The 27,590-nt window shown below is 32.0% G+C and overlaps 1 protein-coding gene across 6 annotated transcripts in view; it reads left to right on the forward strand.

The window, feature by feature from the left end:
• Window positions 1-27,590, forward strand: part of LOC6036925 (putative epidermal cell surface receptor) — a 108,507-nt gene that overhangs the window by 36,589 nt on the left and 44,328 nt on the right. For 5 of the 6 annotated variants that reach the window (XM_038262450.1, XM_038262455.1, XM_038262456.1 and 2 more), the window contains exon 2: window positions 20,292-21,019. In XM_038262450.1, the coding sequence (XP_038118378.1) occupies window positions 20,896-21,019 (124 nt within the window). In that variant the 5' untranslated portion in view covers window positions 20,292-20,895. Of the gene's footprint in view, window positions 1-8,230; window positions 8,374-20,291; window positions 21,020-27,590 lie in introns of those variants that run through there. The other variant, XM_038262451.1, reaches the window with a different exon arrangement.

Below are 27,590 nucleotides of genomic sequence, written 5' to 3' on the forward strand. Positions count from 1 at the left end.
TAACTTTTTTTTTTACAAAATTTGTCCTACCCAAAATCTGTTTTTTTTTAATTTTTGATTGTTTTTTTATATATTTTAGGGGACAAAACCCGCATCTTTTAAGCAATTTAGAAGCTGGGTGCAGAATAGTTGTCCGCAAAGCGGCCTTAATTTAGAACTGTCAAAGCGGAACCAATTTACTGTTCGCATAATTATACCAAGAAGTGGCAAGTATTGTGATCGATCTAAAATTTATTTAGTCAGGAATAAAAAAAAATCGATGACTATTGAGGTATTCGAAGTCAAAACATCTTAATAAGAGGTTTGAAATCGAGTTTGGCATAAATCGTCGCTAAAATTTTATAATCGCTATGTCTACAAAATCTATGTTTATGACGCTTTTTTAAATGTTAGCGAGGAATTATCAATAACTATCAATAGTACTTTCCAAATAATATTGGATACTCCGATATTATCACTACACATCAAAGATACATAATCTCGGAACTTCCATTCGGTTGCTCTTCTGATTCACGAAATTCCACCCACTTTTGACACAATTTTTCATCACGTGGAAAACAAAAAAGGCCTCTTTTGGCCGCCCATCGTTTAGTCTACGAAGAAAAAAGTGCGAAGCACTTAATTTTTCATCTAAAACATCAACATCAACAGATCCAAAATGTTTCATAATAATTCACTTCAGCAGCAAAAAATATGTCACGCTTGAGCTTGAAAATAGCCTTCTACTTTGTTTATGTTTACAGCTGTAGTGCAGATGTATTAGTGTGGAGCAGTGGGGAGCTTTCGAAAATCACGTTACGCATTCTGTCTTTTCAGCACCCAGTTTAGAAGTATGAAATTTTTTTTTATTTTTGTTAAAAAAATGGTTTTTAACATTTTTTCACCTCATTTTTTTATGTAAAATCGAATTTGCAATCGGAAAGTACTTTTATTTTTTATAAAATGCACCGTTTTCAAAATATAGCCATTCAAAGTTAAATTTTACCGATAAATTCCGGTTTTTTGAATTTTTTAATTAATTTCCATGATCGTCCATACCTGAAAAAAAAATTCCAAAAATTCTGATCATTGAACATTGTACCTCTGGTTGCTGAGATATAGCGGATAAAAGAAATAGAAACAGGAAAATTTAAGTTTTCTAACACGGAGAGACTGTGCCCAGAAATTTTAACAATTAAAATTGTTGATTTTACTTTCGTAAATTTTAACAAAAACGTACTTGTTACTGCCAATATTCCGTTAAAATAACTAAAATTCAGTATTTATTTAATAACCTGTTTGTTGAAAATGCTAGAGGCAAAATGCTAACAGATTTCCCGAACTCGAATGAACGTGCTCGACTGTTAGCTTTTGTTTTAGGAAAATCAAAAATTTTGTTGGTTGAATATAATTTACATTTGGTTGAATATTTAGAAGATAAACTTGGGTTTGTTTACATCTGTCATTTGAAGTCAGGATTCGAACGAGAGCGGTCGGTTTGTTGAGTTTGTGTTGTTAATTGTGAAGTAAGAGGATGTGAAAGGTGAAAATTACACTATTTGGCTAGGTTGAAGTGGCAAATCGAAGTGCACACTGCTGCAACTGTGAAGGTGGAATTGGTGAGTAAGTTTGTTGATGATTTCTTTGCAGGTGATAAACTATGAAGAGCAAAACGAGGACATTCGCAATGGGGACCTCTGATGCGAGGGTACTTTATGATAATGTTTGGAGGAAAGAGAGGGGCAGTGGAAGGAAGAGGCGGGCCAACTCTTGCACGACAATACTTGCACGGGCAAATTTAACAAAATGTTGGTTAATCTAAGTAAGTATGGGTTTAATTTTACACAACAATTTATCTATTGTGTTTTTAATTAGAAAACTGAATCACCAGGAACCTTCGTGCTTACGATGGATATTTCAGAATCATCAACCATAAAATACATGGAAATGCGTACACATTATATCAAAATAAAAATTCGATGGTGGGAAATGTCTAAAAAATAAAATATATAAAAGATATAAAAAGAAGATATTAATATTTTAAAAATGCTGTTGAAAAAGACTGCTCAATAAACTGGTAAGTAAAACTCAAAATATTGTTTTCAGGAATCGGAGTACGTTAAATAAATTGAATCAAATGCAATGAAAGTATGTTGCCAAAAGTAGTTGTTAAATTAGTGCAAACTGGGTAAGTAGCATTATTGATATTTCTTGTTTATAATTACATTTATTTACGTTCCTTTTATCAGTTTAGAGCCGGAATTAATTTTTTATTAGATTATTAATAAATTTCATATGTCTATTTGCAGCAAAAGGTTCGCCTTGGTGTAAATTCTGGGTCCAACCTCAAGAAAAATAACTAAACATGAGACCGTTGTAGATGATGACGACTTATCGGATGATTTCTCAGTGATGGTAAGTGAATACAACACTTAATTGTATACAACATAATAAAAATATAAGCTTAAAACTTGGTGAAATTTTTGCTCGGTTTCTACTTTTAAGGAATTTACGAGAAATTAAACATATTTTTTGAACATGTTTAACAAAATTTGTAAAATGCTTTTTTTATTATAATTATTTTTAAAACATTAATCAAACATAACATGTTTTATAATAACAATTAAAAAAATACAAATAAGTACAAGTACAACAAGTTAATTTGTGAGGCATTATTACAAAATTTACTGCAAATTAAATAAAAATATTGCTAACTACAGCTAATTACTGACTACATGTACGAATATTTTTCTGTATTCAAGTAAGACATTAGTTAAAAATATAGCTAGAAATTCGGCCCAGCCTGTATCGTTAAATAATTAAAGAAAATATATATAGACACTAACATAAATTATGTTTAATTAAGAAATGTTTTGTTATAAACCACTAATAATTTGCTGCATGCAAAAATAGTTCAGTTGATACAACGAAAAAAAAAGTTAAAAAATAGTTGAAAAATATTGTCCAGCCTGTTTTTTACAGAATATTTAACAATTATTCAGCTGAAAACAAAAAAAAATAGTTAATTTTCTGAAAAAAAATATTCTAGCAGTCGACTGCTAGAATTTTTTTTTTCGGTCATTTAACCAACAAAAATGGCAATTCTAACTATTTTTTTGTTACTTTTACCTACTGGTGGTCAGCAATTTCGGGTTAACAAAATCAACAATCGATTGTTGAAAAAAAGCTGTGTAAAAAATTAGCCCATACTTTTAGTTAAATTAACCAAGAATTTCTTAGATTTGCCCTGGCCGGTCTCTCCGTGAAGTTTTACCCAAACAACCCTCCAATTTCTGATGTCTATTTCTCAGCAACTAATGGTCCGATTTTCAATGTTTTAAAACTGAAACATTCGTGAAACTTTCTGATCTTTTCGATGTATTTCAGTAACCAGTGGTCCAATCTTAAATTATTCTTAGATGAAAATGTTTACTTAATTAAAAATGATGTTAAGTACTTTTCGATTGCCAATTCTATTTTAACATAAAAAATGGGGTCAACAATTTCAAGTACAAGATTTATTTTTTTTTTTAAATCACTCAATTAAACAAAATCAAAACTCGTCGGTAAAATTTAGGTCCATACTTCTGAATGACTTAAAAGATGTGTTTTTTTTTCTCGAAAACATATAAAATTATCAAAAAAATTAAAACTACGAATTTTGGGAAATTGGTTTTCTGAGAGAGAAATCAATTTAAAAATTAGCAATTTTTTTCGAGTACCTATTTTTTCGGAATAGTCTTCATCAATACCTTCAACTTTGCCAAAGACACCAAATTGATCAGAAAATTCATTCAAAACTTACAGACTTGTATGGGTGAACCAATGACAAAAATGGCTTAATTGGTCATAGGGAAGGCCTCCACAAAGTTTGAGTCAAATAAAAAAATACAAAAAATAAAAATGTTCTAAATCGCCCGAGTAGAGAATCGCTCATGGGAGTTCCTTGGCCAAAATAATTCCGCCCGTATCTTTTTTTATGCGTAAAAGACGTTTTGGGTGAATCACCACACGTAACCTTCGGACGCCTAGAAATGAGCAGAAACTTGCAATAGATACCACAAAAGACCCGGGGGTCGTTAAAGTAGATTGCTTTGCTTTTTTTGCTTTTTTTGTTGGTGATTTATGTTAGTCATATCACAAATAGGGTGGTCAAAAAAATTAAGTTTTTCAACGATTTTTGGAACGGCTGGACCAATCTTAGCTCGCCACGTTTCAAATTAAAAAACTCAGATAACTTGAAAGCAAACAAAAACTATTTTTTTTTTTTTTTTTTTTGCGATGGCCTTTACTTTTTGGTAACCTTTCTTTCACTTTCACTTAACAGCCCAACCAATCACCTTTTCTTAAACTTGGCGAGCCAAAAAATATCAGCCCATCAGGAGATACGTTTTTTTTTTAAATGGGTTTTTTCGAAAATCGTTGAAATCGTTGAAATTTTTTAGACCTCCCTATTTTGGATAAGACCACCCTGATCGCAGAACAAAAAAATGCAGGTCTTACTATTTTGGGCAACAAATAAGCAAGACCTTTTTAAAGTTAAAAAATATTTCCGATTCCAAAATTATCTAAAATAGGAGAAATTCTCTGAGATTTCGGTCATTCGATTTTTTTGTATATTTGAATCCGGCTGAAACTTTTTTGGAGCCTTCGTTATGCCCAAAAACTTTAAATCAAGACTAACATTTCAAAAGGGCGTAATATTAAATGTTTGGTCTTTTTGAAATGTTAGATTTCATTTAACACCTTTGAAAATATTTTTTTCTAAAATATCGGAAAATTTCACGAATGTTTCATACTTTGACATTGTAAATCGGACCATTAGTTGCTGAGATATCGACGTTAGAAAATGGTGAGTGTTTTAGGTGAGACTTAGAAAACATCAATTTTCCCGTTTTCAAACCTTTGCATGGCAATATCTCAGCAACTAAGGGTCGTATCAACAAAGTTCATAAAAGCAAAATATAGCGAATTTTCTCAGCTTTTCGTTTTTTTTTTTAAATTTAAAAAAAAAAATAATAACTGCGACTATTTTGAAAAAAGCTACATAAAAATGGCTATATCTTGAAAACGGTGCACTTTATCAAAATTTCACTAGAGTACTTTTTGATTGCAAATTTGATTTTACATCGAAAAATGAAGTTTGAAAAATTTTTGCGACCAATATTTCGATTTTTTGAAAAAATCAGTATTGATAAAAAAATCATAAATCGGTCAAAGATTTTTTGCACAACCTGAAAATTTCAGAAAAGTTGGTATTTGATGTCCTTTAAAACATATCAAAAAATGAAATAAAATAAAAATAGTGTTTTTTTTGCAAATCAAGTTTTAGTGACAAAAAGTGAAATAAAAATCACCAAAATTGTTTTTACCTTGCAACATTTTTTTTCCAGTGTAGTCCGTATCCATACCTACATTTTTACCGAAAACACCGAATCGATCAAAAAATTCCTTCAAATGATACAGATTTTCGAATTCTCATAAATCATTTTTGTATGGACAGCTGCCAAATTGTATGGAAAATTATATGGACAAACTAATGATGCAAAATGGCTTCTTTGGGCATACCGAAGGCACATAAAAAGTTTCAGTCGGATTAAAAAATACAAAAAAAAACGAATGACCGAAATCTGAGAGAACTGCTCATTTTAAAAATTAAAGAACCGAGCCACCAAATTCTTACTTCTTAATTTAGTACCGTCAACTGGGGTGAATCGGGACAGCACGTTTTAAATCATTGAAAAGTTTCAAATTTGGAAATGAATGTACACATTTTGTTGCTCTGAAACCGAAACCACTCAAGAATATCAAAATATTAGGCTGCAACATTGCTAAAACTGCTGTCTCAATTCGCCCCATGTGTCCCAATTCGCCCCAGATGACATTACTACTGTTTTTTCATTCAATGAAAATTTACTAAAATTTAAAAATAAGAATTCCGTGAAAGAAAATTATTCCCTGCAATTCAAATTCCGACAATCACCCTGTATAATAAAAAAATATAACATTTCCAATAAAAAAAAATCAGGTCGTTATATGAACTCAAGCAAACATCAAAAATCCGTTTGACAGTCCCAAATCTCATCAAGAATCATGTCAGAAAATTTATGCAAATTATCGTGAAATTGAGCTTCACCGTCCTATCCCAATTATCCCCAGGCTAATTGATGGCTATCATCGCATCTGAGGAGCATTACACCAGTCAGCTTCAATCACCTGTTTTGTCAATCACATTCCGCTGGAGTTGAGCGCAGATTCCGCCGTCATGATTTGCTAATCAATTATACGACGGCTTCTTGGAAGCACACGATCGTTATGGCGTTTTTGCTATTGTTACTTCAGGGTAGAGATTTATTATTATTTGAGCCTGTATGGCTGCTATTTTTGCTGAATCAAGCTCCAAAAAAGTAAAATACTTGGAATTCGTGTACATTAGTCACACAGCAACTCCAACATCCGTTTGGTGACTTCCGTTAAAAAACAAACATCAATACATATAACCCCAAAAAAGCAACTCTTCCAAGGCGCCTCCAACGAAGTATTCTCCCTCAATATCCGCCATTCAAGTGCAGCTCTGAGGTTTGGTGACAATACACTTCCATAAGCGCGGTGGAACGCGCGTGAATTGCATTCCAATTAGCTCGGCGTTAAATCACCACCGCCCACTCACTACTGATTGCCTCTCCTCCTTTCGCGAGCTCGTTAATCTTAGTCATTCGACGACGTCGCCGAGATCAACATTTTGCGTGGTAAACCGTTTTGCGTGTACCTGTTCATTGAGCCGGTTATGCAACCAGCTACGCCGAGGCGCTACTGTTGCTGCTCGTAAATCCCAGTGATTCAATAAACTACGTGGTTTAATTAGCGTTTGGCATCGAGCGACCTTAAGCTTTTTCCACTTTTGGCTGCTCATTTAGAATGAACTCTGGTGAGGCATTACCTGTGTCGGATGAGCTGTACGGCTATTAATAAAGCTACCATATATCAATCTGTACGGCTGAGCCTCGACGTCATCGGAATGGACTTCCCCAAGGTAAAGGCCTGAGACGTTTGCTACGCTCAGTTATGGCAGTTCACGGTTAGTCGCTGCGCAACTACTCTGAGCAACGTGTTGCGCCCCATTCATCAACTCTGCGACCACGTGGTTCAAGCTGGCTCGTGTGCAGCGACTTATTTTTATACTCGTACTCGTCGTATCTACTCGAAAAAAATGAGTTCCGAAAATCGTGAACAATCGTTCATGGAAATGGGAATCATGAAATTTTGAAAAACGTATCATGAAATTTGAACACTTTGTTCGTGGTTCCTAATTTCATGAATGCTTGGTCACGATTTTCGGAACTCATTTTCTCTGCGTGTTCAACTTATATTGCAACTTGTTGCATAAATGTCTAACATGTCAACGCTGTCGTGCTATCTTGTCGTACGTCGCTTTTTGACGTTCCGAAAAAAACGCGTTTTAATGTTTGACCTTCAATAAATAAAAACAAGAGCACGCAATGTAAACAAAACAAACGCGATTTGTTTGGTTAACCATTTTGTGCGTTGTCCTGAAATTTGGTTGAATTTGGTTGCCGGAGTCCCGAGTTATAATTACAAATGTTTACGGTAGTCGGGCAAGTACGTGTGTCAAACGCGTTCTGACCTGAAATTCCTTTGGCCAATTGTCGCACGTACATCAATTTTCAGGCTGTGTCAAGATAGCATGACAAGATTGAAACTTCTTTCATATGAAAAGTGACAAAAATGCAGGAAGTTTTTTTTGGTTTTTATTGAATATCTCAGGATTCAAATCAAATTTTGGGGATCTGTGAAGGTCAAATGGTAAGGCATTGTGAGCTGCACAAAATGGCGTTCTTAACTCAATTTGGCCCAAAATGCGACAAGTTAGCAAGAAAGCGACGATTTGACCTGTGAAGTCTCTATCAAATCTTCTTCAAAATTGGATTAACATTTCTAAAAAATAAACTTGAACTACCCTTAATCCACCCGCGTGACGTCATCGCTCCACTTTAGTACACGCACCCTGATTCATTCATACCGAAATCTCAACCCTTGCCGAAAGCCCCGTCCTCGCTGGCCTCCACATGGTCGCACATTCACAGACACCAAAACGAGTGTTTATAGTTTTTTGCCTCCCCCCATAGTGTTCTCCCCTATTCGTTATTGGTGGTGGTGGTAACTCTCCCAAAGCACGAGTGCAGCACTACTCTCCGCTCAAGCTCGGTTTAGTTGCACTCTCGTGGTTCGTTCGTTCGGTTCGGTTGTTGGTGCTGATCGTCGCGTTGACGAAATCTCCGCGCGAAGATCACGAGTTTTATTAGCATTTTTGGTTTGTTGTTGCTGCTTTCATTTGTTGGTGGTCCCTGAAGAGTTTGCTGCAGACTATTGCCGGTGGGTTGTGCTACTCAACATTAGGATGGGGTTGGTGTTTGTGTGTGTGTTTATGTGTGATTTAAGAGAGCCTCTGCAGTAAACCCTGGGTAATTGGTTTGACTTTTGGCAAATCTCATCAAAAGCAGACGAATTGCTGCAGTGTACCTCACTAGTAATGTTGAAAAAATGAGGATTATGTACGATTGTTCGTTAAAAAGAAATAATAGTGCTTGTTTGTGAAACTGAAGTTCAATTTGCTCAAACAAATTGAATTTAATAAATCATTCAAATATATTCAATAAAAGAGTGATTTACTTGTCATTATCAATTTTCTTAGAGTTTTAAATTTTAGGAATTGTTATGAAATAATAGTTACACATAAAATATTTGATTTTTTTGTTTAAAAATCACGTGGAATTTCCCGAGGATTCCGAGTATGTCAAAATCGAGCCCAAAAAGTACCGTCTTGTTGGCCTACAGGGCAAAAGCTAACGGTGTTGAAAGATTGTTACATCGTAGAAACTATGAGAAAAACTGTGATTTGCCCAAACGTTATCACCCCTGACTTATAGTCCACGAAGTTCCATGAGGGCTGTTACAAAAAGATATTGGAGTTTCAAAACTATTTATTTTTAACAGTAATTTTTACGAGAAAACGTTAAACCAACCTTGAGAAAACGTCAAACCAACCTTGGATTTTGAAGTGCTTCAAAAGGCCTTTCAAATGCAACCAAAAGAATTGGATCTCTTCAAGTTGTTTGAAAAAATAACAGAATCGAATAAAAATCAAAATAAATGCTGAAAAGTTTTACTTTTCAGCACTGAAATGGGTGCTAAAAAGTTGAACTTTTCAGCACTTGTTTCGAAAAGTAACACTTTTCAACATTTTTTTTATTTAAACAATTTATTGACAAAATACATGAAAATTCGACTTGAAATTTCACTCAATGGGTGTTTTTCGAAATTGCAAAAAATGTTGTATGGAACTCGTTGCAAAACTTGATTTTTTCAGCACTCGTCGTATTTATCCAACTCGGTGAACCTCGTTGGATAAATGTACGACTCGTGCTGAAAAAATCCTCTTTTTGCAACTTGTTGCATAAACTACTATTATGAGTTCTGAATAAAAACTTGGTTAACTAATTAAAATTTATAAATAGGATAAAATCAAAGTTATTTTTGTAAACTTTGATATATGGCTTTATTGCGAAATTATAAGGATAACAATCATTTTTTATGTTTTTGTCTTAAATTAGCTAACTTCAATATTTACTTTTAAAATAAAATCAGTTGTTAAAACACTACATTTAAGAATATCTTTAAAAACTCATGCAAACGGCTGTAAACTGATATAAATACTTAAGGCCGTTGCAAATATTTTTCAAGGTTTATGTTACACTTTTTTCATCCAAATGTTGAAACCTAGGCTTGTAATTTCAATTTTTATATGTTTTTTTTTATTTTTTTTGCCCCCCCCCCCCTCGACTTTGGTCAGAGCCGAGGGACATAAACTTCAAAAAATATTTGCAACGGCCCAATTCAATTTTCACTAAAGTTCTGAAAAAAGAGATGATGGATGGATGAAGATGATTTGGAATAAAAAGTTTTTTTTATGTTATAATTTTTCTTTTGGAAATCAATTTTTTAGTCTTCCGTAATCAACTACAAATATTTCGACAACCCTTGAGTTTATTTCAATGTAAAAAATCAATATTTTGTAAGAACTTCCTATCTTTTCATTTCAAATTTTCCAACCAACTTTGAATTTTCAAAGGCTTTAAAACGGATCTCTTTTTTTTTCAAAGTAGTGGGAACACATTTTTACTCCCACGATTTCAAATGGACTTTGTTTTTGCAAAAATGGTACATTACACATAATAATATAAAAATTTCTCACAAGCTACACAGTAAATCAATGTTTATTCTGTTTAATTATTTTTTTACGATACAAAAAAAATCAAAAATAAACAGAGCAGACTTAAAAAATAAAACAGTAAACTTATGACAAAGACTTAAATAATAAAAATAGTAAAAATAACAGTAAATAGAAAAAAAAAGTGAAGCTAGGAGTCAGGGTTGTTAAAATATCAAAATATCAGCTCTCAGCAACTACAATTATCCCGCCTGAATATTCATGCCTCAAATACAAATGCTTTTCTCTCTATATTGAAACTCTCAGTGCCGAACATAGCCGAACACGTTTTCGTGTTTACACACTCGCGATTGACTTTTTCCTTTTCTCTCTCATTCCCGCTTGCACGATTATCCAACCCTCACAGCCTTTAACCATAAAAGCCGGCACAAAACCAATTTCTGCAAGCGCAGTTTTATGGGACGTCATGCGAGGTCGGCTTCTAATAGCCATCTCGCGTTCTCTCATTGCAGTTTTCGGAGAGAATGAGAGACTCCACGGTGAGAGCGCATAGTCGAGGAAAAGGGGAGGAGTGATAGAGAGAGAATGATATCGCTGGGAATTACGAGACACAAGAAGAGATCTCACAAGCTATAGTGACAGCCGCTATACTCTCGGATATTTTTGGTGCAGAGATAATCAATTGACAGCTTTTCTATCACTCATTTGCAACACTGCTACACGGATAGAAATCCTGTCCGTGTGTTCAGAAACATTCGTCGATAAAATCGAAAACATTGAATGTTTTCGATTTTGAAAACAAAATTTCCAATTATGTCAACAATGTCGACGAAATCTGCTACTTTGTTGCCTACATCTCGGCGTCAGCCGTTTCGTGTGTTAGAAATATCGACCACAACGCTAAGCAGTGATGACGTTTCGGGACTTTGTTTTTTTTTTCAGCTAACAGATCACAACACACCTTTTGGCCACCAAGTCGCGTCGCGCCGGTTTTCCGGGCCGTTTCCTGTTACCGTGACCAAGTCTTTCCGGTTTCGTGAACGTTTCCGGATTTTTGATTTACGCGGCAGTTGCGATTGCGTTTTTTGACTGACAAATTCGGCAAACGGTCTTCTCGTTCCTCGTTTTCGGTTCCAGAAAATTCCGATGCGGTGGCAGTTTTCGGCAAACGAAAATAAAAGTTTAGTGAAACATGAAGACTCGAAAAAACCTGGTTCCTGGTGTTATCAGTGACCTCGGTAAAGAATTGCTTTTGTCGAACCATGTTATTCTTTTGAACGCTGTTTTTAATGGCAAGTTACAGCCGGAACAACCCGGATCAGCCAAGTGAATATTAGAGAGTGGCCAGCACCAACAATTCCGACCTACGGGACAGCACTGTAACCGTTTCATCAAACTCTGCCCGTTCGAGAGGATGCATCAAGTGGAATAACCAGACAAATGTGGAGTCATTTTGAAAAATTGAGGTAAATTATTTTTTGCCTTGTTTGCTCTACCACCCAACCGAAACAGCCTCGAACCCCCAACACCTCAACACCTTCTTAACCCTCTAGTTCCCAATCTAGTTCAATCTAAATGACATTTCTATGGAACCATCCATAAACCACGAGGACACTTTTGAGAAATTTAGTAAAATAATAAATGCCAAAGATTTTAAGGTTTGAGTACTATTGTTAATTTGATTTGGTTAACCGCGGTGGATTTTCTTGAAATAATTCGAACTGTCAAAAATCCACCAAAGCATCTACCACATTGATCGCAAAAAAAAAACTGTGGAAGCAAAAAATCCACCGGTAGATGCTTTGATGGATTTTTAACAGTTCGAATTATTTCAAGAATATCCACCGCGGTTAACCAAATCAAATTAACAATAGTACTCAAATCTTAAAATCTTTGGCATTTATTACTTTTACTAAATCAAATTAACATTAGTACTATGAAAATTACGATGATTTTGATATTTTAAAGTAATCTAAAAATCTAAAATCTAAAAATCTAAAAATCTAAAAATCTAAAAATCTGAAAATCTAAAAATCTAGAAATCTAAAAATCTAAAAATCTAAAAATCTAAAAATCTAAAAATCTAAAAATCTACAAATCTCAAAATCTCAAAATCTAAAAATCTAAAAATCTAGAAATCTAAAAATCTAAAAATCTAAAAATCTAAAAATCTAAAAATCTAAAAATCTAAAAATCTAAAAATCTAAAAATCTAAAAATCTAAAAATCTAAAAATATAAAAATCTAAAAATCTAAAAATCTAAAAATCTAAAAATCTAAAAATCTAAAAATCTAAAAATCTAAAAATCTAAAAATCTAAAAATCTAAAAATCTAAAAATCTAAAAATCCAAAAATCTAAAAATCTAAAAATCTAAAAATCTAAAAATCTAAAAATCTAAAAATCTAAAAATCTAAAAATCTAAAAATCTAAAAATCTAAAAATCTAAAAATCTAAAAATCTAAAAATCTAAATATCTAAAAATCTAAAAATCTAAAAATCTAAAAATCTAAAAATCTAAAATCTAAAAATCTAAAAATCTAAAAATCTAAAATCTAAAAATCTAAAAATCTAAAAATCTAAAAATCTAAAAATCTAAAAATCTAAAAATCTAAAAATCTAAAAATCTAAAAATCTAAAAATCTAAAAATCTAAAATCTAAAAATCTAAAAATCTAAAAATCTAAAATCTAAAAATCTAAAATCTAAAAATCTAAAAATCTAAAAATCTAAAATCTAAAAATCTAAAAATCTAAAATCTAAAAATCTAAAAATCTAAAAATCTAAAATCTAAAATCTAAAAATCTAAAAATCTAAAAATCTAAAAATCTAAAAATCTAAAAATCTAAAAATCTAAAAATCTAAAATCTAAAAATCTAAAAATCTAAAAATCTAAAAATCTAAAAATCTAAAAATCTAAAAATCTAAAAATCTAAAAATCTAAAAATCTAAAAATCTAAAAATCTAAAAATCTAAAATCTAAAAATCTAAAAATCTAAAATCTAAAAATCTAAAAATCTAAAAGTCTAAAAATCTAAAAATCTAAAAATCTAAAAATCTGAAAATCTAAAAATCTAAAAATCTAAAAATCTAAAAATTTAAAAATCTAAAATCTAAAAATCTAAAAATCTAAAAATCTAATAATCTAAAAATCTAAAAATCTAAAAATCTAAAAATCTAAAAATCTAAAAATCTAAAAATCTAAAATCTAAAAATCTAAAAATCTAAAAATCTAAAAATCTAAAATCTAAAAATCTAAAAATCTAAAATCTAAAAATCTAAAAATCTAAAAATCTAAAAATCTAAAAATCTAAAAATCTAAAAATCTAAAAATCTAAAATCTAAAAATCTAAAAATCTAAAAATCTAAAAATCTAAAAATCTAAAAATCTAAAAATCTAAAAATCTAAAAATCTAAAAATCTAAAAATCTAAAAATCTAAAAATCTAAAAATCTAAAAATCTAAAAATCTAAAAATCTAAAAATCTAAAAATCTAAAAATCTAAAAATCTAAAAATCTAAAATCTAAAATCTAAAAATCTAAAAATCTAAAAATCTAAAAATCTAAAATCTAAAAATCTAATAATCTAATAATCTAAAATCTAAAAATCTAAAATCTAAAAATCTAAAAATCTAAAAATCTAAAAATCTAAAAATCTAAAATCTAAAAATCTAAAATCTAAAAATCTAAAAATCTAAAAATCTAAAAATCTAAAAATCTAAAATCTAAAAATCTAAAAATCTAAAAATCTAAAAATCTAAAAATCTAAAATCTAAAATCTAAAAATCTAAAAATCTAAAAATCTAAAAATCTAAAATCTAAAAATCTAAAAATCTAAAAATCTAAAAATCTAGAAATCTAAAATCTAAAAATCTAAAAATCTAAAAATCTAAAAATCTAAAAATCTAAAAATCTAGAAATCTAAAAATCTAAAAATCTAAAAATCTAAAAATCTAAAAATCTAAAAATCTAAAAATCTAAAAATCTAAAAATCTAAAAATCTAGAAATCTAAAAATCTAAAAATCTAAAAATCTAAAAATCTAAAATCTAAAAATCTAAAAATCTAAAAATCTAAAAATCTAAAAATCTAAAAATCTAAAAATCTAAAAATCTAAAAATCTAAAAATCTAAAAATCTAAAATCTAAAAATCTAAAATCTAAAAATCTAAAAATCTAAAAATCTAAAAATCTAAAAATCTAAAATCTAAAAATCTAAAAATCTAAAAATCTAAAAATCTAAAAATCTAAAAATCTAAAATCTAAAAATCTAAAAATCTAAAAATCTAAAAATCTAAAAATCTAAAAATCTAGAAATCTAAAAATCTAAAAATCTAAAAATCTAAAAATCTAAAAATCTAAAATCTAAAAATCTAAAATCTAAAAATCTAAAAATCTAAAATCTAAAATCTAAAAATCTAAAATCTAAAAATCTAAAAATCTAAAAATCTAAAATCTAAAAATCTAAAAATCTAAAAATCTAAAAATCTAAAAATCTAAAATCTAAAAATCTAAAATCTAAAAATCTAAAAATCTAAAAATCTAAAATCTAAAAATCTAAAATCTAAAAATCTAAAAATCTAAAATCTAAAAATCTAAAATCTAAAATCTAAAAATCTAAAAATCTAAAAATCTAAAATCTAAAAATCTAAAATCTAAAATCTAAAATCTAAAATCTAAAAATCTAAAAATCTAAAATCTAAAATCTAAAAATCTAAAATCTAAAAATCTAAAATCTAAAATCTAAAAATCTAAAATCTAAAAATCTAAAATCTAAAATCTAAAATCTAAAATCTAAAAATCTAAAAATCTAAAATCTAAAAATCTAAAAATCTAAAATCTAAAAATCTAAAATCTAAAAATCTAAAATCTAAAATCTAAAAATCTAAAATCTAAAAATCTAAAATCTAAAAATCTAAAAATCTAAAAATCTAAAAATCTAAAATCTAAAAATCTAAAATCTAAAATCTAAAATCTAAAATCTAAAATCTAAAATCTAAAATCTAAAATCTAAAATCTAAAATCTAAAATCTAAAAATCTAAAATCTAAAATCTAAAATCTAAAATCTAAAATCTAAAATCTAAAATCTATCTAAAATCTAAAATCTAAAATCTAAAAATCTAAAATCTAAAATCTAAAATCTAAAATCTAAAATCTAAAAATCTAAAATCTAAAATCTAAAATCTAAAATCTAAAAATCTAAAATCTAAAATCTAAAATCTAAAATCTAAAAATCTAAAATCTAAAATCTAAATCTCTAAAAATCTAAAATCTAAAAATCTAAAAATCTAAAAATCTTAAAATTAAGATTTTCAAATTTTAAATTTTTAAGATTTTAAGATTTTAAGATTTTAAGATTTTAAGATTTTAAGATTTTAAGATTTTAAGATTTTAAGATTTTAAGATTTTAAGATTTTAAGATTTTAAGATTTTAAGATTTTAAGATTTTAAGATTTTAAGATTTTAAGATTTTAAGATTTTAAGATTTTAAGATTTTAAGATTTTAAGATTTTAAGATTTTAAGATTTTAAGATTTTAAGATTTTAAGATTTTAAGATTTTAAGATTTTAAGATTTTAAGATTTTAAGATTTTAAGATTTTAAGATTTTAAGATTTTAAGATTTTAAGATTTTAAGATTTTAAGATTTTAAGATTTTAAGATTTTAAGATTTTAAGATTTTAAGATTTTAAGATTTTAAGATTTTAAGATTTTAAGATTTTAAGATTTTAAGATTTTAAGATTTTAAGATTTTAAGATTTTAAGATTTTAAGATTTTAAGATTTTAAGATTTTAAGATTTTAAGATTTTAAGATTTTAAGATTTTAAGATTTTAAGATTTTAAGATTTTAAGATTTTAAGATTTTAAGATTTTAAGATTTTAAGATTTTAAGATTTTAAGATTTTAAGATTTTAAGATTTTAAGATTTTAAGATATTAAGATTTTAAGATTTTAAGATTTTAAGATTTTAAGATTTTAAGATTTTAAGATTTTAAGATTTTAAGATTTTAAGATTTTTAGATTTTAAGATTTTAAGATTTTAAGATTTTAAGATTTTAAGATTTTAAGATTTTAAGATTTTAAGATTTTAAGATTTTAAGATTTTAAGATTTTAAGATTTTAAGATTTTAAGATTTTAAGATTTTTAGATTTTTAGATTTTAAGATTTTAAGATTTTAAGATTCTTAGATTTTTAGATTTTTAGATTTTTAGATTTTTAGATTTTTAGATTTTTAGATTTTTAGATTTTTAGATTTTTAGATTTTTAGATTTTTAGATTTTTAGATTTTTAGATTTTTAGATTTTTAGATTTTTAGATTTTTAGATTTTTAGATTTTTAGATTTTTAGATTTTAGATTTTTAGATTTTTAGATTTTTAGATTTTTAGATTTTAGATTTTTAGATTTTAGATTTTTAGATTTTTAGATTTTTAGATTTTTAATCGATAGATTTTATTTTTTTGGGTAGATTTGAAAATTATGGGATTTTTTCGTTACATTTCAGATTTTAAGATTTCTTTTTTAAATTTTTTTAGAGGATTTGAATTTCATAGTTTTTGGTTTTTGATGTTTAGATTTCTGAATTTGAGATTTTTATAGTATTAGATTTTTAGAATTTTTATCTCATGATTTTTGAATTTCAAAATTTTTAGGATTTAAATTTTAAGATATTATATAGTTTAACATTGTAATATTTTCGTTTTTTATTGTTTTTGTTGTTCATTGTTTATTATTGTTTATTTATTTTTACTGATTCCATTTCTAGGCAGCTTGTTGCCAGCAGTTCGTGCCATTCGATGTGGTCAAATTCGATGACCAGGATCCGTTGCCGTTGTTTAGAACTGCTTTTTGTTGTTGGCCGAACTCGAAGAAGAAAATTTAACTCAGGTGTGCAGCAGGGTGAGTTGATTTAAAGAATATTTAGATGAAATACAGCCTAATTGTTCTCTCGTTCAATTTTAGTACAAAACGCCGGAGGAAATCGCGGTTTGGATGAATCGATAGCATCTTAACCAAAGGCATAAAAGTACTCCTGCGTCATCCGGCCGAGGACGATCCTGACGCTCAAGAACTAAAAGAACAAACAGAAACATTCATGACATAGATTCGAGCCAGCACGCTAACACCGGAAGCTGGTGAAATGTCAAATGATGAGGTTAGCTCGTTTGTGGTGCCGCGAACTTAACTCGTCATCTTGCCAGCTAGATCAAATATAACTGATCGAACTCTCATCTGGACCAGACCTGCTACAGGCTGTCGCTTTTGGAAATCACGTTCGACGATATGAAAGAAGAAGCAAGCCATGATCAACGTGCCGCTGGAAACTCTTGGTGGGAAGGAAAATCCACTAGGACCTTACATAAATGGACTTTTCATGCCCCGACGTGTGTCCCAATCTGGCCTTGTGAAATTGGTCTGATGGAAGTAAGTAGTCTTCAGATATATTCAAGTTTCACAAACTAATCACCTCTTTCAACAGGCCTATTCGGTGATGCCAAGAAGTAACTTCCCACCTGCCGGTTGTCAAGGCGCCCGCCTTTCGTTCAAGTCTGGCCGACCGTACTTCGTTGAGCTGATGCTGCGCACCGACGTAGCCAAACTGACCGCGCCTGATGAGAACGTCGCAATTGGCTCTAAGTACTGATCCAAACGAGCAGCGGGTAAGATCCTCAAGTTCAAACTCCTTTGCACAATCTCTAATCCCTCTTCCAATCAATTTAGCTCTGATGCCTGATGCACGTTCATCGTGACTACGAACCACCTGCTTATGTTGCGCGAATACATTAGGACTCAACTTCGTCGGTCTACCTCAGGCGCAGGAGGTCATAGCAACTCCAGCTTGATGCTATCCTCGACTAAGGAGACTGTCAACCCGAACACGCAGCGGTGCTGACAAACCACGTTCCGGCATCAATTCGGATGGTAGGCCTTCCTTCTGGAGCAGTTCCGACATGGGCCCAAAGCTGACGAAATTAATCAGTATATTGGACTAATCTTTTAGATTTTAATTCACATTATGCCTAAATATTTGTGTGCAAGTTAATTGCTCGTTTTAAAATGAAAATAAAGTAATTTTATGCAAATAAATTGTTTTTTAATATTATTTACTGTTCCGAAATTGTTTTGAACTATAACGGTCGATTTGAAAAGCAAAATATCGACGCTACATCGATACTTTGCAAATTGCATACATTTCGGCGCATTCAGACCATGATATTTATGTTGACGAAATCAACAACATTTTTTATCGATTTCGTTGCAAATGTTACCGGACGACTGGTCGATAACATTCTGAAACGAATTTTAGAACGAATCGACAACAATGTTGTCGATTTCGCGGACAGGATTTCTATCCGTGTAGGAGTGCATTTTTAAATTATGTTTTTTTTTTGTATTTGCTCATGAATTCTCAAAGTATGAACATGTCTTAATACATTTTTTTTAAAAATGTTGCATTTTAGTTTTTTAAACATTATCTTGCGAGTATTTTTTAAAACCCTTTTAAAAACAATTATTGAATAACATAGTTTAATATTTCGCGATTGAAGTTATTCAAAATTCAGTCCAGACTCGATTTTCCGAAGGCCTTGTCAAATTTCCACTTTGAATAATCGAATCACGAAAAAACATTTTTTTTCGTTGTCTTATTTTTGATTGTTGAGTTTAAACTACTATAAAGTGATTTAAAATTTTTTCAATCCAACATGGCGGCCAAAATGACGGTGATGAAGTACAGTCCAGACTCGATTATCCGAAGGCCTCGGACAAATTTCACTTTGGATAATCGAAACATCTGATAATCAAATCTCGAAAAAAATGATTTAGACATTTTTAATCCAAGATGGCGGGCAAAATGGTGGTGATGCAATGTTTCAAAAATGCATTTTATTTTTTGATAGGCAATCCACACCTGAAATTTGACTAAAATGGGGTCGTAGAACTCAAATTTTATGTTAAAAACACGAAAAAGAAAATTTTGTTCGTGATTCGATTATCCGAAGTCCCAAAAAAAACCTTCGGATAATCGAACTTCGGATAATCGAGGCTTCGGATAATCGAGTCTGGACTGTATTGAAAAAAGGCATTATGCTATTCAATAGGCATTCAACAATTCAAATTCGACTTAAATGGGGTTGCAGAACTCGAATTTGATGTTAAAAGTAAGAGAATAAAAAATACGAAAAAATTTGTTTGTTCGTGATTCGATTATGCAGAGTCTCATACAAACCTTTGAATAATTTTGAACAATCGAACTTCGGATAATGGAGTCTGGACTGTATATCAAGCATTTAACTCATTTTCGATTGACATTTACCAAACATTTGATAAATTTATTTTTCGTTGAATTGTACTTATTTTAGGAAATCATGGTAATATTTTATCTGGGAAAGAATACAATATGTTAGAAATTTTACCTCTGAAAATGTGTAATTTACCGCTTTTCTGGTGTAAATGTAACTTTTTCAGTCTAGCTTGAGGTAACCATCCACAATTACACCTTCCAAATCTACTCAATTTTTTACTGTGTAATTATCAACAGCTAAATTTGACTGAATTTTCCAAATGAAAGTTTATAGCATTGCTTTTTAAGTATAATGAAATGAGTTCTTTCGATTTTATTCATTTGGAATTGGAATTGTTGACAAATAATTGTATCATAATTTAGCACTATGCTTATCATAACTTATCACATTTCCAAATCGTGAGAACCACTCCAATATTACGTGCTAAGTTACAGTAAACATAACCTTAAGCATCACGTTGAACTTTCTCCCAGCGAAACGCAGTAGTTTATGTCCACAAAAACCTTACTAATGGCAGTGAGAAAAGCAACACACCCCGAAAATAAAGCCATCTTCGCACCGCAGTCTTTGGATGCTGAAACCCGGCCCTGATGGTTAATTAGTCCACCCCCTTCGGGCTTAAAGGTGACTCCAAACCCCCTTTGCAAACAAAAGGCAGAGTCGTAAAACGTTGGTTTAGGGTTGTTGTTTTTCGTTTTTTGCTCTATTTTATAGGTTTGCTCACTTTCGTTAATCAGTTTGTTTTTTGTTTTCTCTATTTTCAGGTGACAAAGCAGGAATCGTTTGACCACTGCCGCAAGGTTTTTTGAGAGTTTGTGTTTAAAGTTGGTGTGTGTGTGAGATAATTGGTCCGAGCAGAAGAAGAAGAAATAGCGAAGAAATATTGAAACGACGAAACATAACAGCAAAAAGTGAAGAAAAAAGAAAAGTCATAACCAAACCAGTGTCATAAAAGTGGTTAACAAAAAAAGAGCAGAAATAAAATGTGATCAATCGGATCGGTGTGGTGTAACGAAAGTAAGAGATGGAAAGAAATATAATATAGTGAAGAGAGAGAGAAAAAAAAACGAAGAAGTAAAAGTAATAAAACCATTCGATGGAGAAAAATGTTGTAGCGGCCGATCATCGCCTTTTGCGTAACCGTCACCAAAAAAAAAGTGCTTTCACTGCGAATGCCTTTGTGAGGCGGTGTAATTAACCTCTGCCAAGATAGTCGTTTGTGCGTGGGAGAACGGGCTACTTTTAAGGAGTGCAACCAGAAAAAAACGCAAAAAGAGGCAAATCTGTGAAATTTTCGGGGGCTCTCGACGATACCCCTTAATCATTTCGGGGAGGGGGAAAAAAACGAGTAAAGTGTGGCGCGGAAAAATGGGAAAATCAAACCATCGATTGTTGCGCCTGATTGGGCTGATTGGATTACAGTGCAGCCTAATGATGGTGCTGGTGGCGGTTTGTGAGGGGCAGACTAGTGGCGGCAGCAGCAGTGGAGAAGGTAAGGGAAGCGCTTGTGATAATGTAGCGCTAGACGCTATCGATCGGTGGAGAAGTTCTGGGGAAAGATGTGAGCGGAATGGCAATTAGGTCGCAACGTGGTCAGGAAACTGACAAATACTTGAAGAAGTGTTTACTCTGATGTTGTTCTTCATAGTTTTTTTCCCCAGGGTTACCCGAAATAGTAGCCTTTGAAGCAATTCCGATTCCTGCCTTTGAAAATTTGGGGACTCCAACTGAATCTGACTCCACAGCCCTGGTTTAACCCTACATCTGCAGGGTGGCCACTTGAGTACAGAATTCTACCAAATCCACACAAAAGAATATTGCAAAAAAGTCGAAAATTTTGGATTTTGTTTTTCAAAATTTCGAAAATTCTGAGCAAACTGCATTAGAAAATACTATCGTAATCTTGAATAATTTTATATTTTTCAAAATATTAAAATCAAATGCACGTTAAGAGAACTTTCTTCAAAACTGTAGATTCATTTGACTATGTTAATCTAATTAAGAATGATAGGGATTTATTTTTGACTGAGTTCATAAAATATAATAGTAAAAGTTAAGAGCGAGTTTTTCACCAATGTGTAACAGGTCGTATCGAGGTGCTCCGATTTGGATGAAACTTTCAGCGTTTGTTTGTCTATACATGAGATGAACTCATGCCAAATATGAGCCCTCTACGACAAAGGGAATACCCCACTTCCCTTTGACGGGCTTTGAAGTTTGAGGTCCAAAAAACCTAAAAAATATTAAAATTGCTCGCATTTCCGTAAAACTTCATCAATTCCAACTCTCTTAGATGCATTCAAAAGGTCTTTTGAAGCACTTCAAAATGTGCCATAGATATCCAGGATTGGTTTGACTTTTTCTCATAGCTTTTGCAAATTACTGTCAAAATGGATTTTTTTAAAACCTTAATATCTTTTTGCAACAGCCTCCAACACCCATACTCCCATAGTTCAAAAGATAGGTAATTACATGGACTATAAGCCTACGGTGCTAACTTTTTGGCCAATCGCAGTATTTCTCATAGTTTTTCGATTTTTCTAGAACAAACATTTTACAACGTTAGTTTTTGCCCTGTAGGCCGCCATAGCGGCACTTTTTGGTCTCAATTTTGTCATATTCGGAATCCTCGGACAATTTCACGTGAGTTAGTAGTATTGGAGTTGTAAATTTGATTTAAAAAATAATTAAATAAAACATTTTTGAAAAAAGAAATAGATCTTATTTACCCTATGATCAATACGTCAAATGCTGTATCAAGTAGGCGAAAACCTGTTTTACCCCTAATCCAACAAATTGTGAAAAATATTTTAATTCATTCTTAATGGCAATTTTTCCAATCAAATTTACAACTCCAATACTACTAACTTACGTGAAATTGTCCGAGGATTCCGAATATGACAAAGTTGAGACTAAAAAGTGCCGCTATGGCGGTCTACAAGGCAAAAACTAACGTTGTAAAATGTTTGTTCTAGAAAAATCGAAAAACTATGAGAAAAACTGCGATTGGCCAAAAAGTTAACACCGTAAGCTTATAGTCCATGTCATTACCTATCTTTTGACCTATGGGAGTATGGGTGTTGGAGGCTGAATTTTGAAGTGCTTCAAAAGACCTTTCGAATGCATCTAAGAGAGTTGGAATTGATGAAGTTTTACGGAAATGCGAGCAATTTTAATATTTTTTAGATTTTTTGGACCTCAAACTTCAATGCCCGTTTTACCCCACTTCCCTTTGTCGTAGAGGGCTCATATTTGGCATGAGTTCATCTCATGTATAGACAAACAAACGCTGAAAGTTTCATCCAAATCGGAGCACCTCGATACGACCTCTAGAACAAACCGAGCAATATTTACAAATACTGCCTCTTAATTTAAAACTAAGATTTCGAAAGCCCAATTCTTAAAAAAAAAATTAAACATATATCATTCCAAGCAAAACATTGTAAATGGACCGATATGAGTTTGTAAACAAAGAATGTATCTTGCTCACGTCAGATGAGGAGTGAGAAGGAAAAACTTTTCATTTCAATTTCACATTGACCCATTTACATTGTTTTGCTTGATGTTAATGGCATTTTGTCACATTGTTAAAATATTTGAAAAACAGTTCATACTAAAGTTCGACAATTTTTTTCATGAAAATATAGCAAAATCTTGATCAGAAACAAATCTGAGCATTGAAAAGCTGTTTACCTAATAGGTTCCCAAAATTATTTTTTCTATTCTCAGTAGGGTGACAATAATAAAAATCGACATCAGGGATATCCTCTGACTCGATTCCTTAGTATCTGTGCCAAATCGGTCAAGGTTTAAGGGTCGCTTTTTATCGTCGAAGTTTATATGGGGAAAATAGCAAAAAATGTATGGGTAAATACATCGTTTCAGTATTTTTCTGCCAGGTAGCGCGGGTCTTGCCCCAAAATTGTCCAAGTGTGAGATTCTTGTAAGAAATTTAATTTGCTACAATTTTGCCGAAGGGTGCAAAACGACCCGAGTTGATCCTGATTTTTGGTGATTTTTTTAGTAATAGGTATTTTTATATATACTTCCTATACACCCTTTATATACTTTCAAGCCGATATCTTTTTATCGCATTGCTAATAACTAAGGCTACCAACTGTATGGATTTTTTCCTTACCATACGGATTTTCGACCTCTTCGCGGATTATTAACAGGCCGGAATTTTTGTAGGGAATTTTACGCATAATACGGATTTGTACGGAATTTTTGCAATTTTTTAAACATTGAATTGCTTGCAATTGTTTAAACATTGAAAAGCTTTTGTTAACTAGACATTTTTATTTAACTGTGAGTTTGATTTAAAAAGGGAGAGTTTTCCGGGTTTTCCTCAATTAAAACTTGAATTTTTATGTTAATATGTTAAAAGGACCTTTAAAAATGAACTCTAGAATTGTTCTTTTAGAAATTCCTTACAAAATATATGTATCCATTAAAGGATCCAAAAGCTTTCTAAAATTTGTCAAAACCTTTGGACATTTGAATTAGCAAATCTAAAGTTTTTTTTTTAATGGTCCTATAAACTGTTGTGTTTCACATGTTATAGGACCTTTTCAATAAAAAAAAACTCTGGAAAAGTGTTCGCGAAAACACTGAGAACCAGGGTAGGTAAACCATCACCATCGCACTATCATTGATGCATATTTCGGTGCGTTCCTCGTCTCTTAAAATTTCTCTTCTCTTTCGCAGCCGAGTGATGGTCGGCTTGCTATCGCGAATATCGAAAGCCCAACGAACCGATGAGAAATACCGTATCGCTGGCTCCGATGGAAGTATCGTTCCAACCGGAGAGACACGCACACGAAATTGCTGTATACATACACTGGAGCTCACGCACACAAATGAACTCATTTCTACAGGGCTTACGGGCGAGAGAATTTCACGATTGCTCTTTCTCTTGCTTTTTGAGCGAGGGGACTGGCCGTGTGAGAGATTTTTTTCCGTCTTACGCATCGGTTTGTTCGTTGCTCGCTATTTCATCGGCGTCGTTTTCGCTTCGCTCTCTTGATGCAGTTTTGGGAGAGCGCCAAAAATTTGATGATTTGAGCGAGGGACGATATTTAAAAGCCCTAGCCATCGGCGAGGAAACGAGAAAATACCATCCCTGCTGAGAACGATATTATTCGTAAAAGCAAACTTGACATTTCGTAAACTTTCAAACGTTTACCAAAAAAAATTGAAGAACATAATGATTTGATTCAAATCACAGTTTATTTTATGAATACTTTTAAACGTTCATTTTGTGAAATTTTTTAGCTGTTTAAACGACACAGTTTTATATTTTAATTCTCAAATTTATTTAATTTGATTAATCTAAATAATTCCTTGACAGTTTTTGTTATACCATGGTGTCATATCGGCAAAGTGTACGGATTTTTGCTCAGCAAGAGTTGATAGCCTTACTAATAACTAAGGCTACCAACTGTACGGATTTTTTCCTTACCGTACGGATTTTCGACCTTCTCCGCGGATTTTGAACAGACCGGAATTTTTGTACGGAATTTTTCGCATAATACGGATTTGTACGGAATTTTAACAACTGTGTGTGTGTGTGTGTGTGCAACCAACCAAACGGGACCACGCGGTCGCATCTTACAAATTGAGTTGTTTCCATGTATTTTTAGATTTTAAAATTCTATACATGCAAATAACTCGCATAGGCATTTGGTGGGTGTTAGCTCTGCCGAGCTTCGGTGACCCATTTCTACGCTGGCTAGCCGAGCGCGAGGTACCTCAGCTTGAACCGACAAGCCCCGCCCTGAAGAACGTTTGCATCAATCGGATTCAAACGTTATTTAGAACTTCCGAACCCTTGTCAAATGGACAAAGACCCAGCGTGTATTTAGCAGGTATCATTTGTTATGCATTTGTTTTGGATTGATCTCACCAAATATCAGCTGTTCTCTCCTAGTTCGTCCTTATTCTCACTCTACGAACTGCGCCAGCGGCCCGATGATATTCCTCCAAAGTGATGTTGATGGGGCCGCTACTATTTCTTCACGATCCAGAGCCGGATATTCAGCCACGGCCCTGATGTAGGCTTTTTTCTCCACGTCGTTCAAGCACTATGCACAACTGGAACTTTTCACAATTACACAATTTCAAATAATTTCACGGCCTCCCGGAATCCACTGGGCAATAATGTCGAAAAGTCTACGAAACAACACCAAAACACCCAAAGCAGGATCGAACACACTATGGATGACGGCGACGACGACGATGGTGAAATCCTGGCTTATGGACTATGCTTATGGACGCGCGAGCGGAAGTCGACTCGTTACGTCTTCTCCGATACAAACCGCCTAACTTCACCCAACTTAACCCAGCTTTTCCACAGATTTCACAAAATAAAAATATAGCAATTTAATGTTTGTAAACAGTCCTGAGTCCTCGGATAACACTTGTCAAATTGCGAACCCATGAAGCAGAAATTGATATTTCTGACAACTCGTCGAGCAGAAAATCTGACACGGCACGAAAACGAAACGCGAGTCCGAAGCGCAAAGAAGATGAAGAAGACAACTTTTTAGGCATTCAAAATTCGTATTAAAACACCAAAAAACAATTGAAAACTTTTGAAAATCCGCATGGAAACAATAAAAGGAATAATTGCGCAACTTTTTCGCACTAAATCAACACTTCAAAATCACTTTTACACTGTACAATGACGTAATTAACAGCCGCGCTGTTTCCAACGAACCGAACGCTACCACAGACTCAACAGACCCCTTCTTTGTACGGAATTTTAACAACTTTGTAAAAATTTCATTGCTTTTTTGATTGGGCCAAAGCTTTCTCTAATTAGATATTTTTATTTAACTGTCAATTTGATTTTAAAGGGATACCTTGCATAATTTTCCGGGTTTTCCTCAGTTCAAACTTGATTGTCAATGATTGTTCTTTTCAAATTCCTTACAAAACATATTTATTAAATTGAAGATCAAATTTTGGCTTGTGAAAACCTTGTGTTGTGCTTGTATTTATAGGATCTCTAGAAATGTTTTCGTGAAAACACTAACAGCGATATTATTCGTAAAAGCAAACTTGACATTTCGTAAACTTTTAAACGTTTATTAAAAATATTTTTAATTCCCAAATTCCAAACTTATCTAAATACAGTGGACTCTCTGGCTGTCGATCTTCTCGATGACAATATTGCTCCAGCTGTCAATAAAATTGTCAGTCCCTTAAAGAAGATTGCTTGGATTTTCCGTTCTATAATTTGATAACTCCCTCTCTCGACGGTCTCTTCAATATCGACAACGAGAGAGTCCACTGTAATTCCTTGACAGTTTTTGTTATACCATGGTGTCATATCGGTAAAGTACACTGGTTGGTCACTTTTTCGTTTGACACTTTTTTAGTTTGTACCCCGTTGGTTGGTCAAAGTCAAACTAAAAAGTGACGAACTGTCACTTTTTACACGGCGCTCACGCACACTATCAAAACAAACGTTTGGTAGTGTGTGTGAACGGAGTTTTAAAAGGGGTGTCAAACTAAAAAGTGACCCCGTTCGTTTGACAACAGTTGGTGTCAAACAATCGGGGTTTGAGTGTATACGGATTTTGGCTCAGCAAGAGTTGGTAGCCTTACTAATAACTCATCAGGATCAACTCGGATCTACTTGCATCCTTCGACAAAGTTGTAGGAAATTAAATTTCCTAGAAGATTCTCACACTTGGGCAATTTTAGGCGCGACCTGCGCTATCTGCAGCCAAAATCTTGAAGCGAAGTTTTTCCCCATACATTTCCGCGATTTTCCCCATATAAACTTCAACGATAAATAGCGACCCTTAAACCTTAACCGATTTGGCTCAAAATTGGCACAGTTACTTATTATTGCCTAAAGAATCTCTAAAGGGTATCTCTTGGGATTTTTTTTTAAATTTCAATTTTTCTTGTCACCCTAATCCTCAGTCAAGTTACACCATTATATTTGGAAACATTTTCGAATCAATCACATTGTAGTAGAGAATAGTTTTCTGAGCAAATTCCGTAAAATAAGTATCAGTGTTGGCTCAATATAGAGAATTGAAAAAAATAAT

The sequence above is a fragment of the Culex quinquefasciatus genome, chromosome 3 (genome assembly GCF_015732765.1).
Source record: "Culex quinquefasciatus strain JHB chromosome 3, VPISU_Cqui_1.0_pri_paternal, whole genome shotgun sequence".
Taxonomy (NCBI): Eukaryota; Metazoa; Arthropoda; class Insecta; order Diptera; family Culicidae; genus Culex; species Culex quinquefasciatus.